Here is a 15,585-nt window from a genome sequence, read left to right on the forward strand (position 1 = left end):
CCGAGATTTCGGTAACAAGACTACCCAATCTTGAAAATCACCACAAAGTAACATTGGAGATCATGAATGCCAAAACAGGTTTTCTTTATGAACACTGTGCTTTTCCAGCTTGTTCAGCTACTGTAAAACTTAATACATTATGATCAATCACCTGCTTTTAAGTGCTTGGGTGTCTAGACATTACAGTGTTAGATATAAAGCACATTAATGATGACACAAATACTCTTTGGTCTCCTGCTGGTGCATGCAGGATTTCATTTAGTATTGCAACCAAGGAGAACATTTTGATCATCATAATATAACTGCCAGTGTCCATCTAATCATCATTGTCATAGATTAGCTTTTCAACTTCCAACTGGACAAAAGAATAGCCCCACCTCTCTGTTAAAGTTTAGCTTTCAGAAAAGGATATCCATACAACTTAACTCTTTATCATATAGACAATGTACCAAAAAAAATAATATATCCTTTTGTGACATTGCTTGTCTGAGCTCTGTCACACCAATTAAAGATTAAATTAATAAAATGCATTTAGTTAATTGAGTTATAACAGATTTAGAAAATGGCAAGTCAATAGCAGAAGATATATGCTAAATAATTAAAAATTTGCAATGGCATATCATGGTATTTGTAATTAATTAAGAAATTGAATTCACATACACTATCATAACATATGTTTGTACCTATCTTTAACTTTGTGGAATGAACACTTCAGCAAGGATATGTTGTCCACACTGTCTCAAAAATGCTCTGCTCTTCACTGTTGTAACAGCTTTATAATTTTACAAAAATATTAGTATTTCAGCTGTGCTAATTAGTTTAATACCTGAAGTAAAGGACACAGGCTGAGGCAAAAAATGTAATCAGTGTTGCCACTGGTATGTTTAAAATTACTTTTGAGCCAAACGCAGCAAATGAATAGAAGTAACAGGAAAAACATGTTTTACATTGCCCTCAATTTATAGGAGAAAAAACAAACCAGAGCTACTGAGTAGTTTTTCAGCATGTATGAGAACCAACCAATATGTCTACAATTAATCAGGAATCAACTAGGTCCAAAATAGCATTCTAGCTGCATTTAATTCCATAGTATATTGAGCTATTGAAAGTAGAAAGATCTAAGTATTCTTGAAAAAAAAAAAAACCAAACCACCACTTTTTTTTTTCAGTTTGTCATCTCAAACCTTGTTGCACTCAGAAAAAAGAAAACTTTACTTAAGTGTATGCATACAGATATACGCACACATGCTGATTATACAATCTTTCAGGCTCACTGAATGCAGAAATAACTTGTTCATGTGATTTAAACTAAAAAAAACAAAATGCAGACCTGGTCTACTATTATAAAGTAAAAATGCAGACCTGGTCTACTATTATAAAGTAAAGTACACATAATGATGCTCTGCTTCCTATATATAGGGCTTTTCATCCAATAGATTATTTTACCATGGGACTGAGGCCAAGATAGTAGTTCTTAAATGCAGTAACATGCATAGTGAAGGATAATGCTCTCAGGTAATTCCAGTAGCGATAGAGAAAAATGGATTTCCCCAATACTGCATTAACAGTGTTATAACCGTATGACAAGTAGATTAAAACCTTCTTCAATTGCTTACACATATGCTGTGAAACTCTGGAAAATCTTTTTTCTTCATAATATTCAAACTACTTGTCTTCACTGTTAATTTTTACATAATCAAGGTCACTGGCTGTATACATATTACTCATCCAGAAAGCTTGGCTGAGCATTACTGAGAAGCTGGTAACCTTGTCATTTCCCTTCCTCCTTCCCTACCCTCCACCCCAAATCAAATTAATCATGAAGCTTTAGATCATTGTGGAAGCATTAGGCTTTCTGCCATGTTTCATGATTGCTTTAGGTGTACTTACATCTCAATGAGATCTTAATAGCATTAAAAAAAATGAACAAGAAATATAAAATCCTCATAGAGCCAAAGTTTAACTGCTCATAGAAGAGCTTAACCTACGTTTTTAATTTTTACTTGATAAAATTCCTGTTAATGCTTTTTTCCATGCTTTTTAATAATATCTTCAACAATCTAGAACAACGTGCCACAACATTATTTTTGAATGTAAAATGTAGATCTTCCCTGTAAAGGTGGTCACTGACACTTTTCTTGTCTGATTCAACTACCTTACTTTTTTAAAATCCATTTTTTAATCTTTTTCGGAGTAGATGTGCAATTCGTTTAAAACTGAGGAAACAGTCAGAACAACAACAAACCTTTTCTCCACTCAACATAAGTACCTGCAATCGCTGATTTTGTATTGAACAGCAAGCAAAAAACAAGTTTTCAAGCTTTCTTACAGAATTTGAGTTATTTCCTGTTTAATTGTTTCTGATGTCATGCACAGCAATCGATCTTTGCCATGATTTTTAGTGTGGAAGATTGGAATTAATTTCTTGCCAAGGAGTGCTGCAAAATTAGGAATATGACCTTAATCTACTGTACTTAAAAGAGACTAGATCATTTGCTTCCACCAGTGTACCAGTATATTTGATCTTAAAACACTTACTCATATTAATCTTTCCTTCTCCAATATATTTTGGGGTTCTTTTGTTTTAGTTTTTTAACATCTTGCTACAGAATTGTATCATTCTGAAGTAAATACCAAATGAACCAAACAAGGACAAAGGAGGACAAACATTCATTTCTTTTTGTATCACATCCACCTATTTAAGGTGTTCCAGGCCAGGCTCATTCATGTAAATGTGTTTGATCTTAGTCTGCACCAGCAATCGAGTAGAGAACTCTTTCTTTAGAGAGCTTCCCAGTTATAATTACAAACAGCTTATCACCATAAAATCTCCAAAAGGACAAGTGTTCTCGGAGTGGTGGGGTGGGGCAAGGATGGGAGATGGGGAACAGGACACTGATGATAAAGTTTCTTGTTCTCTTATACTCAGGAATTCCACCTTCCACTGCCCCACCCGAGTGCTTATCAGGCACTTTCCTCTCACTTACCACCTATCAACTATCTCAAAAAGTCTTCCCATTCCACCTCCCACTGTCTTTTGTTGCCTTTGATTCCCTGCCTCTTTTTTCCATCTGTCTTCCTTTCCAAAACAGTCAGTTGTTTTGCTCAGGGTTCCTCATTAGATCTCAAAATCTTTAAGCAACTAATTTGCTTTCTACTCAACCTACATTCAATTCCCCTCCCAAACACTTCAACCCCTCTGTCATATTGCTGTTGCCATCACCTTGGACTCATTTCCTATTCACAGATATTATCACAATGATACAACAGAGTCTAAATACATTAAAAAGGCTTTCTCATGCTGCCTTAGCATGACAATTACTACTCATCTTCAGACCTTCATTTAAGTATTCTTCTCTGTCCACCTTCCATTGTTAGACACTTTCTACTGTACTTAATAGATTCTTTACTTAATTTTTTTAAGGGTTTCTCTATCTCTTCCATCATGATCACGATTATTAATCAGGATTACATTTTCTCCAGGGAAAAACTGAACGGTTCCTAATGAACAATCCCCTTGCAAAGGTTCATTATAAATTCCCATTTCTACATACCAAAAAAGTCACAGACTTCTAAGTCTGCCCCTGAATCCCAACCACATCATCTCTGGCACTGTATTTCACACAATCATAGAACAGTTTGGGTTGGAAGGGACTTTTAAAGATCATCTAGTCCAATTCCCCTCCATGGACAGGGACATGTTTTACTAGATCATGTTGCTCAAAGCACTCACTCCCCTTTGAGCCTGTGTTTCTTAAGAGACAAGAACACATCTCTGTTCTTACGCACACAGAGATAAATGCACACATCCCTTCCACTTCCCTCCACTGACATTCGCATCACTTCTCCTTCAGAACATCAAGCTCAAGCATCATCTTTGACTTGTCCTTCCATCTATCCTCTTATCGGTTCTCTACATTATCATACCCTTTGCCATCTTCTAAGTCTTTAATATAATTTCCTGTAATACATCTTTTCATGTTGTCCAGTTCTGCTTTAAATGCACCATTAGCATTAGAGAGGAAATGAAAATTACTAGGCACTCTCTTACCAGTTCACTCAACATGAATAAACATTTCCATCTGCCACAGAGCAAATCATTTCAGTCTTTGAAAAAACAAAACCCCCTTTGAAATAAGTAAGAGCATTGAGCCAACATGAAACGAGATTTTCAATAAGAAATGGATACTACTGCTTGTACATAACAGAGACAATACTCGTCACTATTCAAGATTTAACTTGGAGTCACGCATGGAGAACAAAAGTCAGAAATAATTATGGTGCACAGCCATACATACCATTTCCCAGTCTTTATATTTGGCAAAGTTTCCTCAAATATCCCAGTTAGATGCATCTATCTCAAAACCACCCAAAGCAGTAACAAAGAGGATCCTGAATTCTCTCTACCAAAGCCAAATTCTAGTGCAAACACTGTGACAACTAGGCCCTCCCTGACATTAGATGCCAGTGAATCTTAAATATACCCTAACGAAGAGGGTATATTCTAGCAGACCAGGCAAGCATCTGTCAGAGCCCTTGTGATGGCCACAGAGGGGAGGTTATCACTGACACCATCACAGCAGACTGACATTTCAAGCCAACATTTAAGCTGTCAGGAAGGATCAGATGACATGTTTTTATTTGAGCACGAATGATTTTGAAATAGAAATGGGAATTTCAGCAAGTTGCAGGTTGAACAAATTGATTCTGTACGATCTATTTTTCACTTTTGCTCCAGAGAGGAAGTTTAAGAAATTCACACTACATGGAGAGTCAAAGAAATTGATGGTTTCATAATAGCACTATATCACTGCCAGAAGCTCAAGCTAAACCAATCACTTTTTAACTAGAAATGGGCCGGAGACATGATGTTCTGATCTCAATCTAAACTTCAAGAAGTTCATGGTGGTTATGTTAGGATTTGGCATTTGGCTTAGGATCCTCTCCACTTCTGAGAATGAAGAAAAATCTTTTAAAGTAACAGTGGACTCTCCTTTATCAAGTTTAAGAGAAATCAATGAATCAGCTTGATCTGATCTCATTTTGACGTTATAAGAAGTCTAAATAGGTGTCTTTTAGCACTGCAATTATACTAAACCCTCTAAGTCTCTCTGGGAGTCGTTCTAGTATGGATGTGAATTCAAATATGAACAGGATTTGAGGACAGCCCTAGACATATTTGCCTGGTAATTACTGGCTAAAGTGCAAACTTACGATGGGAAAGATTTTTAGAGCAATAGAGCCCTCTAATGGATTAACCCTGTATTACTGGGGTTTTCTTCAGTGCTGCGGTAAAAATAATTCGGTTTTCAGCTTGAAAATAAAACACAAGAGGTACCAAGAGAAGAATTACAGACTATGAAAGCTTAATGACAGAAGCTATTTCTTTCAAATCCCAAATAGCCAGAAATCACCTAAAGAGACATCGTTCAAATGGAAGATCTAAAATGAAACCTCTTAGGACCATTTGATATTTTTGGTTTTAAGTAAATAAGCTTTGGGAAGAAGCTGGGTTTGCACCATTGTTTGTAATATTCATACACACAGAAGGAGCTGACAGGCTGCAGCATATCTAACCTTCATTCTGTTTCAGGGCTTGATTCTGGTTTGCCTTCTGCTGCACAGCAGTCCGTGATCTCTGCAGAGCATCCATGTAGCAGAAGGGAATAAATATCTTTTCGAAAGGCTATGTAAGGGTGTGCTTTCGTGATCAGCTAAAGCAAATCTGAAATCAATGATGTTGAAAGGGCAGAGCCGATGCAACTTGCCATACAGCTGCACAAGCAATAGAACCAACACACCCGTGCACACACAAAATAATAATCTAAAAAAAACTGTAAGAAAGGAAATTTACTTGGGGGGGGGGGGGGGAGGGGGGAGAGCAGTTGATTATCTTAGATATTCATAATTGAAAAGTGAAGGGCTCTGGAACAGTTTTGTATCAACATACACAGTCAGGAAAACTGACTCAGCACAGTGGGCATAGCTGGGGGTGTCCCACATCAACAGAGAAAGATCAAAGGAGTACTTGAAGCAAGAGAAATGCTCCCAATAGTTACATGCAGGTAGAGTAAGAAAGAAAGCAAGAAATGGATGCCTGGTACAAAGACACTCAAGAGGGACTTAGCTAGTTTCAGATGACCTATCACTGGAAGAGAAATTCCTCCACAAGTGTGTATATCTCATTGAAGTACCACATTTGTCCCTTAATCAAGAAGCTCAGAAAAGCCATAAGGGAGCATTAAAATGTATTCAGGGGCGTAAGATGAATACAGTATTGATTCTGAAGGTAAAAGCAGCTCATTACAAACTGCTTCCACAAAGACAGGACTCTCATTGATGAAAACCCATTCCAGGGATTCCCACTGATGAAATACCTAGAAACCCCATAACAGAACAGTAACATTGAGCACTGTAACACAGTGTGGGTGATCCCACAGGCAGAGACTGTAAACTAAGTTGGTTGACTTCATTCTTTCTACTGGAATGACATGAAAGAACCTCAGTGAAGTACAGGGTCTCAGGGTGGGGGGATGGCATTTGTCTTTTGGGTTTGTTCCTCCTTAAAGACCTCTAGCTCTAATCTTTACTTAAATAAACAAATTGGCAGGTCACCTATTTGTTACAGTAATCAAGACTGAGAATTTCAGTATAGTTGAAGAGTACTACGCTCAACTATGAAAACCAGCTTCTCTCCATGGTGCTCATTCAGCAAAACACATGCTGCAGGCTTAAATTGAAATACATGTAGCCAATACACTTCTGGTAAAATACTACATGTCAAAATCATTTCTGGAGTTTTGTTATAGCTACAAATCAGCATAAATCCACAAACTGCGTCACATTTGACCCTGGCTAAACACCAGGTGCCCACCAAAGCTGCTCTGTCGCTCCCCTCCTCAGCTGGACAGGAGAGACCAAATATAATGAAAGGCTCATAGGTCGAGATAAGGGCAGGCAGAGATCACTCACCAATTACCATCATGGGCAAAACAGACTTGACCTTAGGAAATTAATTTATTACCAATCAAGTCAAAGTAAGGTAATGAAAATAAAACCAAATCTTAAAAACATCTTCACACCACCCCTCCCTTCTTCCCAGGCTTAACTTCACTTCCAGTTTTCTCTACCTTCTCCCCCCACAGCAGTACTGGGGAATGGAGGCTGCAGTCAGTTCATTACAAGTTTTCTGTCAATCCTTCCTGCTCAGTGGGAGGACTCCTCAAACTCTTCCCTTGCTCCAGTGTGGGGTCCCTTCCACAGGAGACAGTCCTTCACGAACTTCTCTAATGTGAGTCCTTCCCACAGGCTACAGTTGTTCTTGAACTGCTCTGGTGTGGGTCCCACATGGGGTCACAAGTCCTACCAGCAAACGTGCTCAAGCCTGGGCTCCTCTCTCCACAGATCCACAGGCCCTGCCAGCAGTCTACTCCAGCATGGGCTTCCTGTGGGATTACAGCCTCCTTCAGGCATCCACCTGCTTTGGCATGGGGTCCTCCCCGGCCTGCAGGTGGATATCTGCTCCATTGTTAACCTCCATGGGCTGCAGGGGTACAGCCTGCCTCACCATGGGCTTCAGCATGGGCTGCCGGGGAACCCTACAGAGCACTGGCACCTGGAGCACCTCCTCCCCCTGTTTCTTCACTGACTTTTGCTGTCTGCTGAGTTGTTTCTCTCACATATGCTCCTCTCTCCAGCTGCAGTTGCTGTTGTACAGGATTTCCACCACCCACCACCCCCACCCCCCCACCACACCTCCACCCCCCACCCCCTTCTTAAATATGCTATTCCAGAGGTGCTACCACCGTTGCTAAGCGACTCTGCCCTGGTCAGTGGCAGATCCGTCTTAAAGCTGGCTGGCATTGGCTCCATCAGACATACGTGAAGCTTCTGGCAGCTTCTCATAGAAGCCACCCTTGTAGCCCTCCTCCCTCCCACCCCTCAAAACCTTGCCATTCAAACTCAATACAATGTTTTTGGTTAGTTGGTTGTTGAGTGACCTCAAAGAATGTGCCTGACAAGTAAAACTTCCTTGGAATACAGTAAGTGAAAAGAAAAAACAAAGGTCTTTCTGAGTCTCAAATTTCCTGACATACTCTGGGAAAGAATAGTAACATCTACTATTGAACATTATGTGGTCCCTCAAGCCCATCTAAATAATTTCACACTTAAAGAGGATAACAGGAGAGGAAGTGAGAACAACTCCAAAATGACAAGTCTTACTGAGACACCATTCACATTTGAAAGAGGAGTTTGTCTGTATGCAGATCTGAGGGAAAATGAGAACAAGGCAAGCACATAACACCACCTCCCCCAAATGCCCTCCCAGGTTCCAGCTAATCATGGCTCCTCAGTTTCCTCAGGCAGAAACACCACCTTCCATTTAATGTCCTGCAATAGATATTTTCTTCCACTAGCTCACAGAGTCATTCACTCATTCACTGAACCCCATTATCCCCATTTACCCCCATCTACAGCATCCTAAAGAGTTCCACAGTGTCCTGGTTTCAGCTGTGACAGAGTTAACTTCCTTCCTAGTAGCTGGTGCAGTGCTGTGGTTTTGGATTTAGGGTGAGAATAAAGTTGATTACAAAAGTGCTTTGTTGCCAGCTGGGGTTAAACCACAACACACAGCCAACTACTTTATACCATACTATAGTCATGCCCAAAACATAACAAAAAGCCTCAGATTTTGGGACCTGAAATGATAGCCCTACTTCATGTTTTTTACTACTGGATTTGTTTAAAATTTTACAGTGCACAAGAGAAACAGCCCTATCTAGGTTCTTCAAAACACAAAAAACATCAGTTTTGAGCATTTAGCTGAAATATCACTTAAATAACACAATCTACTTCTGCATAGCAAACTTTCCAGATGACTGTATTATAGGACAGTGAAACCAATGCACAAAATAAGCCTTCTGATTTAGTAAAGTGCTTATAGCACATGTTTTAAGAGTGAATTAATCCCAGCCCTGCCACTAACCTGTTGTGACACTCAGGGCTTTTCACTTCACCTCACTATATATTCATTTTTTCCACTGTACAATCAACATAATGATACTTCACCTGCTTTTTGAAGCCTTTGAGAATTGCAGCAATAAAGTACTACATAAAAAGAGATATGCATTTCTATTGAAATTCACCTATTCACAGAGCCATCAATTTCCAACTCACTAGTTAAACCATCTTTATAAGCGTTCATTCACAAAAAGCATATGAAAAATTTACCTGCTCATTTTTGCAGATCCACACAGTATTCCCCTGAAGTAGAATAAAAATTTTGGCTTTGTATCCTTTCAGCTCAAGATAGCCACTTTTCTCAGGGGTGACAGAAGTTCGAGACTGAGAGTTATTATCAGACTGTGATTTCAAGGCATTGAGCATTGTATTAACCCAGGCATTCCTTTCTTCTAAACAAGAAAAAAATGAGACAAAGACATACGGTTAAGCAGCAACTTCATTCTTCTCCACTCATTGGCTTTCCTGTTCTTCCTACTATGCTATGCTGGTTGATGGTATAGCTATCAGAGAGAACATCCACCTTGAAGAGGAGGTGTACATAAAAATAACATGACAGACCATGTCAGTGGATGTGTTAGCAAAGACAGCCATTCAATTAACTCCCAACAATCAACAAACAGAAGTTAGACAAACTGATTATCAAGATTCTTAAAAATGTGACTACTAGTTCTAAGATGCTTAATTCCAGACAGCTTAAAGACTGAGGTGGTAGACAGGTGGCATGTTATACCTTCTGGAAGCCAGATCAATGGGAAATACAGAAGTTATGTAAGCAAAAACCTGGGAGCCTAAATATCATCTGTCACTGAAGAAGTAAGCCATCACCAATGCCATTTTCTATGTTTGGCCATGCTTTTAAGGAACAACATTTTGAAATTTACAATCTATTCCATTAAGGTGTAGTGGTTAAGCTTGATATTGTCAAGGGTACTGAATAATCAAGAAAATGCATGTTTGAATATCATTGCATTCATTATTAATTTAACATCTCACAAATACACGAACACAGGTAGGTGAAGTAATAAATTTCCACTGTCTCATTCACTGTTCAGATATTTCACCAGACTATGATCAATATATTTTAATGCTGAATACTCTGAATGCATTAGACTTGCCCCACGCAATTGGAACATCGTGAATATTTCAACTCTTTGATTTGGAAGGTTCAGGCTGTAAAACATACTGGGGGGTGGGGGGAGAAAAGGTCTATCCACAGTGTACGTAAAGTTGACACAATCAGTGCCAAACACTGCAAAGAGCACCATTAAATCAGTAATGTGCTTGCTTCATAAATGTCATGTGTGTAACAAGAAAGAACAAATACACAAATTTAAGCATCAGAAAATAGTCTGAAGAAAAGGAAGATAGCAGCCTGACAGACTAGCACACGGAAGGCAATCCAAGTGCTCCCCTTAGAAGTTTTTTTTTAAAACACACTCCTTGAAAGTACATTGAAAAGTGAAAAGACCACTGGAATATTTTAGTATAGTTGAGGGCATCAAATTACTCTAGAAGGTTTTTTTTAATGGTATTCCACTTCAATTAAGCAAAATCTCACTGCATCTGAGCAGATTATGCTCTATTTCATCGCTATCCCGTAACTACCAATTTTTTGCCCTGAAATGCCCCCAAACTTTCCAAAGCGTTATATAGTTTTTCCCTCCAGATACTTAAATCAATCCAAAAATAGTGTATTTTGATATACCAAAAAACAATAAATCAGAGCAGTGAAAGTAAACAAGACAAGCACTACAATCCACTGATTATATATTATATATATAATTAGATATATAATATATATATACACCAACTTTGGTACCAAGGGACACAGGCCAATGAAGACTGATAGCATTCTTTATTTTGATACTCCAGCAGACAGAAAGAAAAGTTAATAAATAAGGTCCACAGGATGAAATATTTATAAAAGTCTTGATTCCAAGGTCTTTGAAAAGAAGTAAGTACCCTTCAAATAGTCCCAGAACAGTTCCCAACCACAAATCCACAGAAGGAGTAGTATCAAGTAACAGTTTGTGCACATAACAGAAAGCAAGCAGGGTTATTTACATAATTTACTATGAATACAACATCCAGCTCAGGCCACTATGTCCAAAGATAGTTACATACTAAATAAAAACTCAATTTTAGGTATAAAAAGTGGTTGCTCTGAATATATTTCATAAGTCAGTATAAGCTGTTAACATTTTTATAGTATTCAAAGTCAATGGTCCATAAAGCAAATTACAGCCCTACAAAATGTATTGCACTAAGATGGCTATGTTCCAATTGGTACCCCTCCCCCCCCAAAAAAAATTGGAAAAGAAAGGCAAAAATAATAAAAATAGACATACTTTTTAAGTCAGCTAAGAGCATAAAAGTGCCTGAAATGATTTGAGCCAAACCTGATAAGAAGGATTTGTTCACTGATGCTGCACTACTGTTACAGCCCGCAGCAAACATTTACAACCAAGCTATAACCCATAAAAATGGGATTTGATAATGGAAATGCTGACAGACCCTTAGCTATAACGGGTCTGGCATGTACCTCTGTAAATACATATTGCCTATCTTTTTTTCCTAGGTATTCTATTTATTTGATTGTTTCCATAAATAAGTTATACACATGCACTGACATTGATTGGTTCCACATATTACAGCTGTAGGTTGATAAAGCATTAGATTAGAAGGCATACTAATTTCCCTACTACAATTTTCATTTGTATTCTCTATCAATATATGGCTGAAAATATCACATAAGGCAGCAAACAAAGACAGACAGAAAAACCTAGATTTCCTTTGATCACAGCATTACATTCAAGCTATCAACTTCATTTTGCTCTTTGTCAATTTTATATCAAATAGTGACTCGGAGCAGACGGCTGAGAGCATACAGGCTATAAGAGCTGCTAGTGAGACCTGAGGAACATCCAGAAAAATTCATCTTTGGGAAGGATGGGGGAGGAGGCAGAAGAGTTGGAAAATAGTATTCTCATTTTGATATTTTTAAAAACTATTCCTTAACAATTTCAGTTGTTCTTACAAAGCTTACAGTTATCTCCAATTTCACTTTATCAGCCCAAAACAGCTGGATTCCAGAAATATTTCAGGTAATGTAACAAGTTATATTTCACAAACATAATTTATCAGCAGTGATTACATGGCTTTTTGACAATCATTAGAATTACACATGTTCTACTTACCTTCTTTATCCACACGGAAGACAAAAGTCCTATGGGATGTGACAACTTCAAATTTATTCTCCCCGTGAATTCTTACTGTTGCTATAGCAGAGAGCAGTATTATTCCCTTTGAGAACACTTCCTATAATAAAAATGCCATAGAAATAGTTAATAACTCTCATGGAATGTTAAATGTCTCTGAGGTAATACTACTTGCCATGATGTTTAGGAAGTTCACATACACTGGCTGTGCTCCTAAAATTTCACCACACTATTAATAAAACTGCATTAATTAGAAAACCATGACCTACACATCACAAAATTCACTGTTCTGGGTCTATGCACACCTGCATCCTTCTAAAATAGAGTTAAGTCCCATGGTGAGATAGAATGCATATATTTGAGATACCACTTCATAATTTGTCTCATGACACTAATATTGCAAAATATCACACTCTCCTAAATTTACAAGTTTATGCCAAAGTAAATTACATGGACTATCTTCACGGAACCATAATTCAAAAAACTGTAACTATTATACTTGTAGAATAGAAACAGACAAGGGAAAAAAATTGTGCCTGCTCCTGGCACAAAATTCCAAAGAATTTTTCCGTTCCTCCCACACTCCTTCAGTGGCTAGCCAATAAGAAAAGTAAATTCACTGATTTTATCACCAGTAATCCAAAATTTTCCCCAAAATTGCTGATTTGCAACTAGGAATCAGGACAACTGAACTGAACACTAAAGCAAAATAGGAAAAAGGAATTGCTGCAAGTACTTTTTCCAAGTCTCTTGTATTTTAACCTAATTAACATAAGTATTTGGGGGGTGGGGGAGTGATGAACAGGGAAAGGAAAGCTCCCGCAGACATGTAATACCTTGGAAATACTTCTGCACAATTCCTGGATTCCAGAGTTAACGCTGCTGCTCCTGTCCCCACTAAGCTTTGATTAATTGGTTTTCTGACCAAGACAATTCAGATATACTGCTAAGATTTATGATCCAGATGCAGTAATAGTCCAAAGGTGAGCTCCCCATAAAGAATTTGTACTGCAATAACTTTCCTCCAAAACTATAAATTATTATAACAGACTTTATACAATAATTTAAGGAACCACTGTGAATGCTAAGCACGAAGGATACACAGGATCATTTTTCTGTTTATTGAGGTTAATATACTACTGATTTTCACCAAATCCACACTCAATGTTGTTTCGCTTCTAGGGACTAATATACATCAGTGAATGCAGTTAAGCAAATAGAAATATTGAAATACAGCTGAAGCAAACATGAAATTACTACAATTACACCCAAGAACTGCTCTGTTACTCAGAAATATCTTAGCATTGCACACCCATTTTCTTTGTGGCTATATTTGTTAGAAGAGATTTTACATTTTTTTAATAAAGTTGGATATTATGTTGACTACTGATCCTTCACAATGGCAAAGCAAATATTGCATATAGTATTTCTAAAGGTGTTCAGATATAATTATATTACGGTGTTTGCAGGCATCTACTGGCTGTTTTTGGTAATGTAAGAGTAATTCAGACTGCTGGAAGTCACAGCTATTTTATTTGCTATAAGAGTTAGTTTCCTTCTAAGCTCAGCATAATTTTGATTTTGCTATTTAAACAATCATGCTTTTTAAAGCTTTGTTCTTCAAGGATACATATTTTCAAATACAGTTTAAACCATAACAATTTCTCAATCTTTCCTCTGCAGCAGCTTCCCTTTTGCATGCAAGAAATAATCCCTACTGTGAAAAAACTCTTGTTGATCAAGATACAGTTTCTCTCTTTGGAACACTCCAGACTAGAAATTAGGTGAATTATTGAATAATACAGAAAACAAACACAAACACAGCCAAGAACCTTACAGATACTCCTGTCACTAAGATATGTACATTAGCTTTAGGGCTGCAAAAAAATCTGACAGAACAACTTCCTCATGAGGAAAGAAAAACATTTTTTATATATATTGAGTGCTTTGATGAAAACTTTTATTTTCAAATGCAGCCCAATATCACTCCTTGATAGTTGTGTTTTAGAATTGGACTAAAAGATTCTGGAAAACACTGTTTTGTTTTCCAACATTCCCAGCGCACTGCTTTGGCTTTCCTTCCACAACAGATTAAATTTTACCTATTTCAAGAATGACAATGATTCACCTGTTTGGCAGTAAATTTTGTTGTCTGTTATGCACATACACAACATCACACAGCAAAATATCAAAGTTTTCCACAGGAAAAGCGAAGACTTTTTCCTAAATCACTAACATATTTGTCAGTGACCCTAAGATGTTTTTAAATAAAAACTTTCAACATAACCAGCAGTTTTTGCCTTACTATAAAGCACATGTTAGAGCACCAGTGCGCTCCTGCCAAAAGTAGAAAGAAATTCGAAACAAACACTGTGCCTACAGGGTAGCTGAAAATAATTCTCCAGTTCTACCTTCCCCTCTTTGGTTTCCTTTCACTTCAGTTAACCACATTCTGTTAAGACAAAACCACACGAGATATTGCTCTGACCACATCAACTTACTCAGGACATGAACATAGAAGAAATTAGCAGAATCACAGATTAAAACAAAAACCATTCCTACGTCAGATGCTGTTTGCAGAAAACTTTTTGTCATACACGCAGATACAAAGTAAAGATCCCTGTTGCTTAGAAGCTGACATGCAACTAGATCAAGGTTACAGAAATATTTAGAAAATTAAGGTTTAAATCATTTAGAGAGCGTTTAAATGGGCAAGATACACATTTTCCGGAATACGGCCCTCTGTGTCTTCCCACCCCATCCTCCACTTGTTTCACTCTTCATTAGCCTTGTAGCACACACTTCCCTTTCTTGAGAATCTCACTCCTCTCTCAAGTTCCTAATTTGAATGACAAACAGAGCTATTTAATATTGTTATAGTTTCTGGGTAAAATAAACAGTTTCATTTCACAGAGTCTACCCTCCTCTGCTTGTAATAATCATAAAAATACCCAAGTATGGATTGGTTTCCTTTTGAGAACTTTTAACTGATATGTGAAACCAAAAGTGTAACAAATTCTTTATAACATGCTTGCCTTTGTAAGAACATCCTTGGATAAACACACTAGAATAGACGGAACTTGCCATTAAGATCTAAAGTTAAAACAACAACTTCCCCATTTAAATATATATATATATAGCCAGCCACGTAACTAGGAGGGACCTGCTGCCTTGCAATGAACTGTGTAACTATCCTTGTCTTATCAGAACCAGCTCCTGAGCTGCATGCAGGTCTTGATAGTTCTGCAAATAGTTGCTCACAACGTCAAGGTAACAACACACAAGCAACAGCAGGACCATGCTGGTATCCATCCAGCAGGCAATATGAATACTCTGGTTGTGG

The 15,585-nt window shown here is 37.7% G+C and overlaps 1 protein-coding gene across 1 annotated transcript in view; it reads right to left on the reverse strand.

Moving 5' to 3' along the window:
• The window catches only part of ARAP2 (ArfGAP with RhoGAP domain, ankyrin repeat and PH domain 2), a 129,906-nt gene that overhangs the window by 87,460 nt on the left and 26,861 nt on the right, over nt 1-15,585 (reverse strand). Inside the window, 2 exon segments of the mRNA XM_037390934.1 lie at nt 9,232-9,413; nt 12,222-12,342. Of these exon segments, the coding sequence (XP_037246831.1) occupies nt 9,232-9,413; nt 12,222-12,342 (303 nt within the window).

Source organism: Falco rusticolus, chromosome 1 (assembly GCF_015220075.1).
Source record: "Falco rusticolus isolate bFalRus1 chromosome 1, bFalRus1.pri, whole genome shotgun sequence".
NCBI lineage: Eukaryota > Metazoa > Chordata > Aves > Falconiformes > Falconidae > Falco > Falco rusticolus.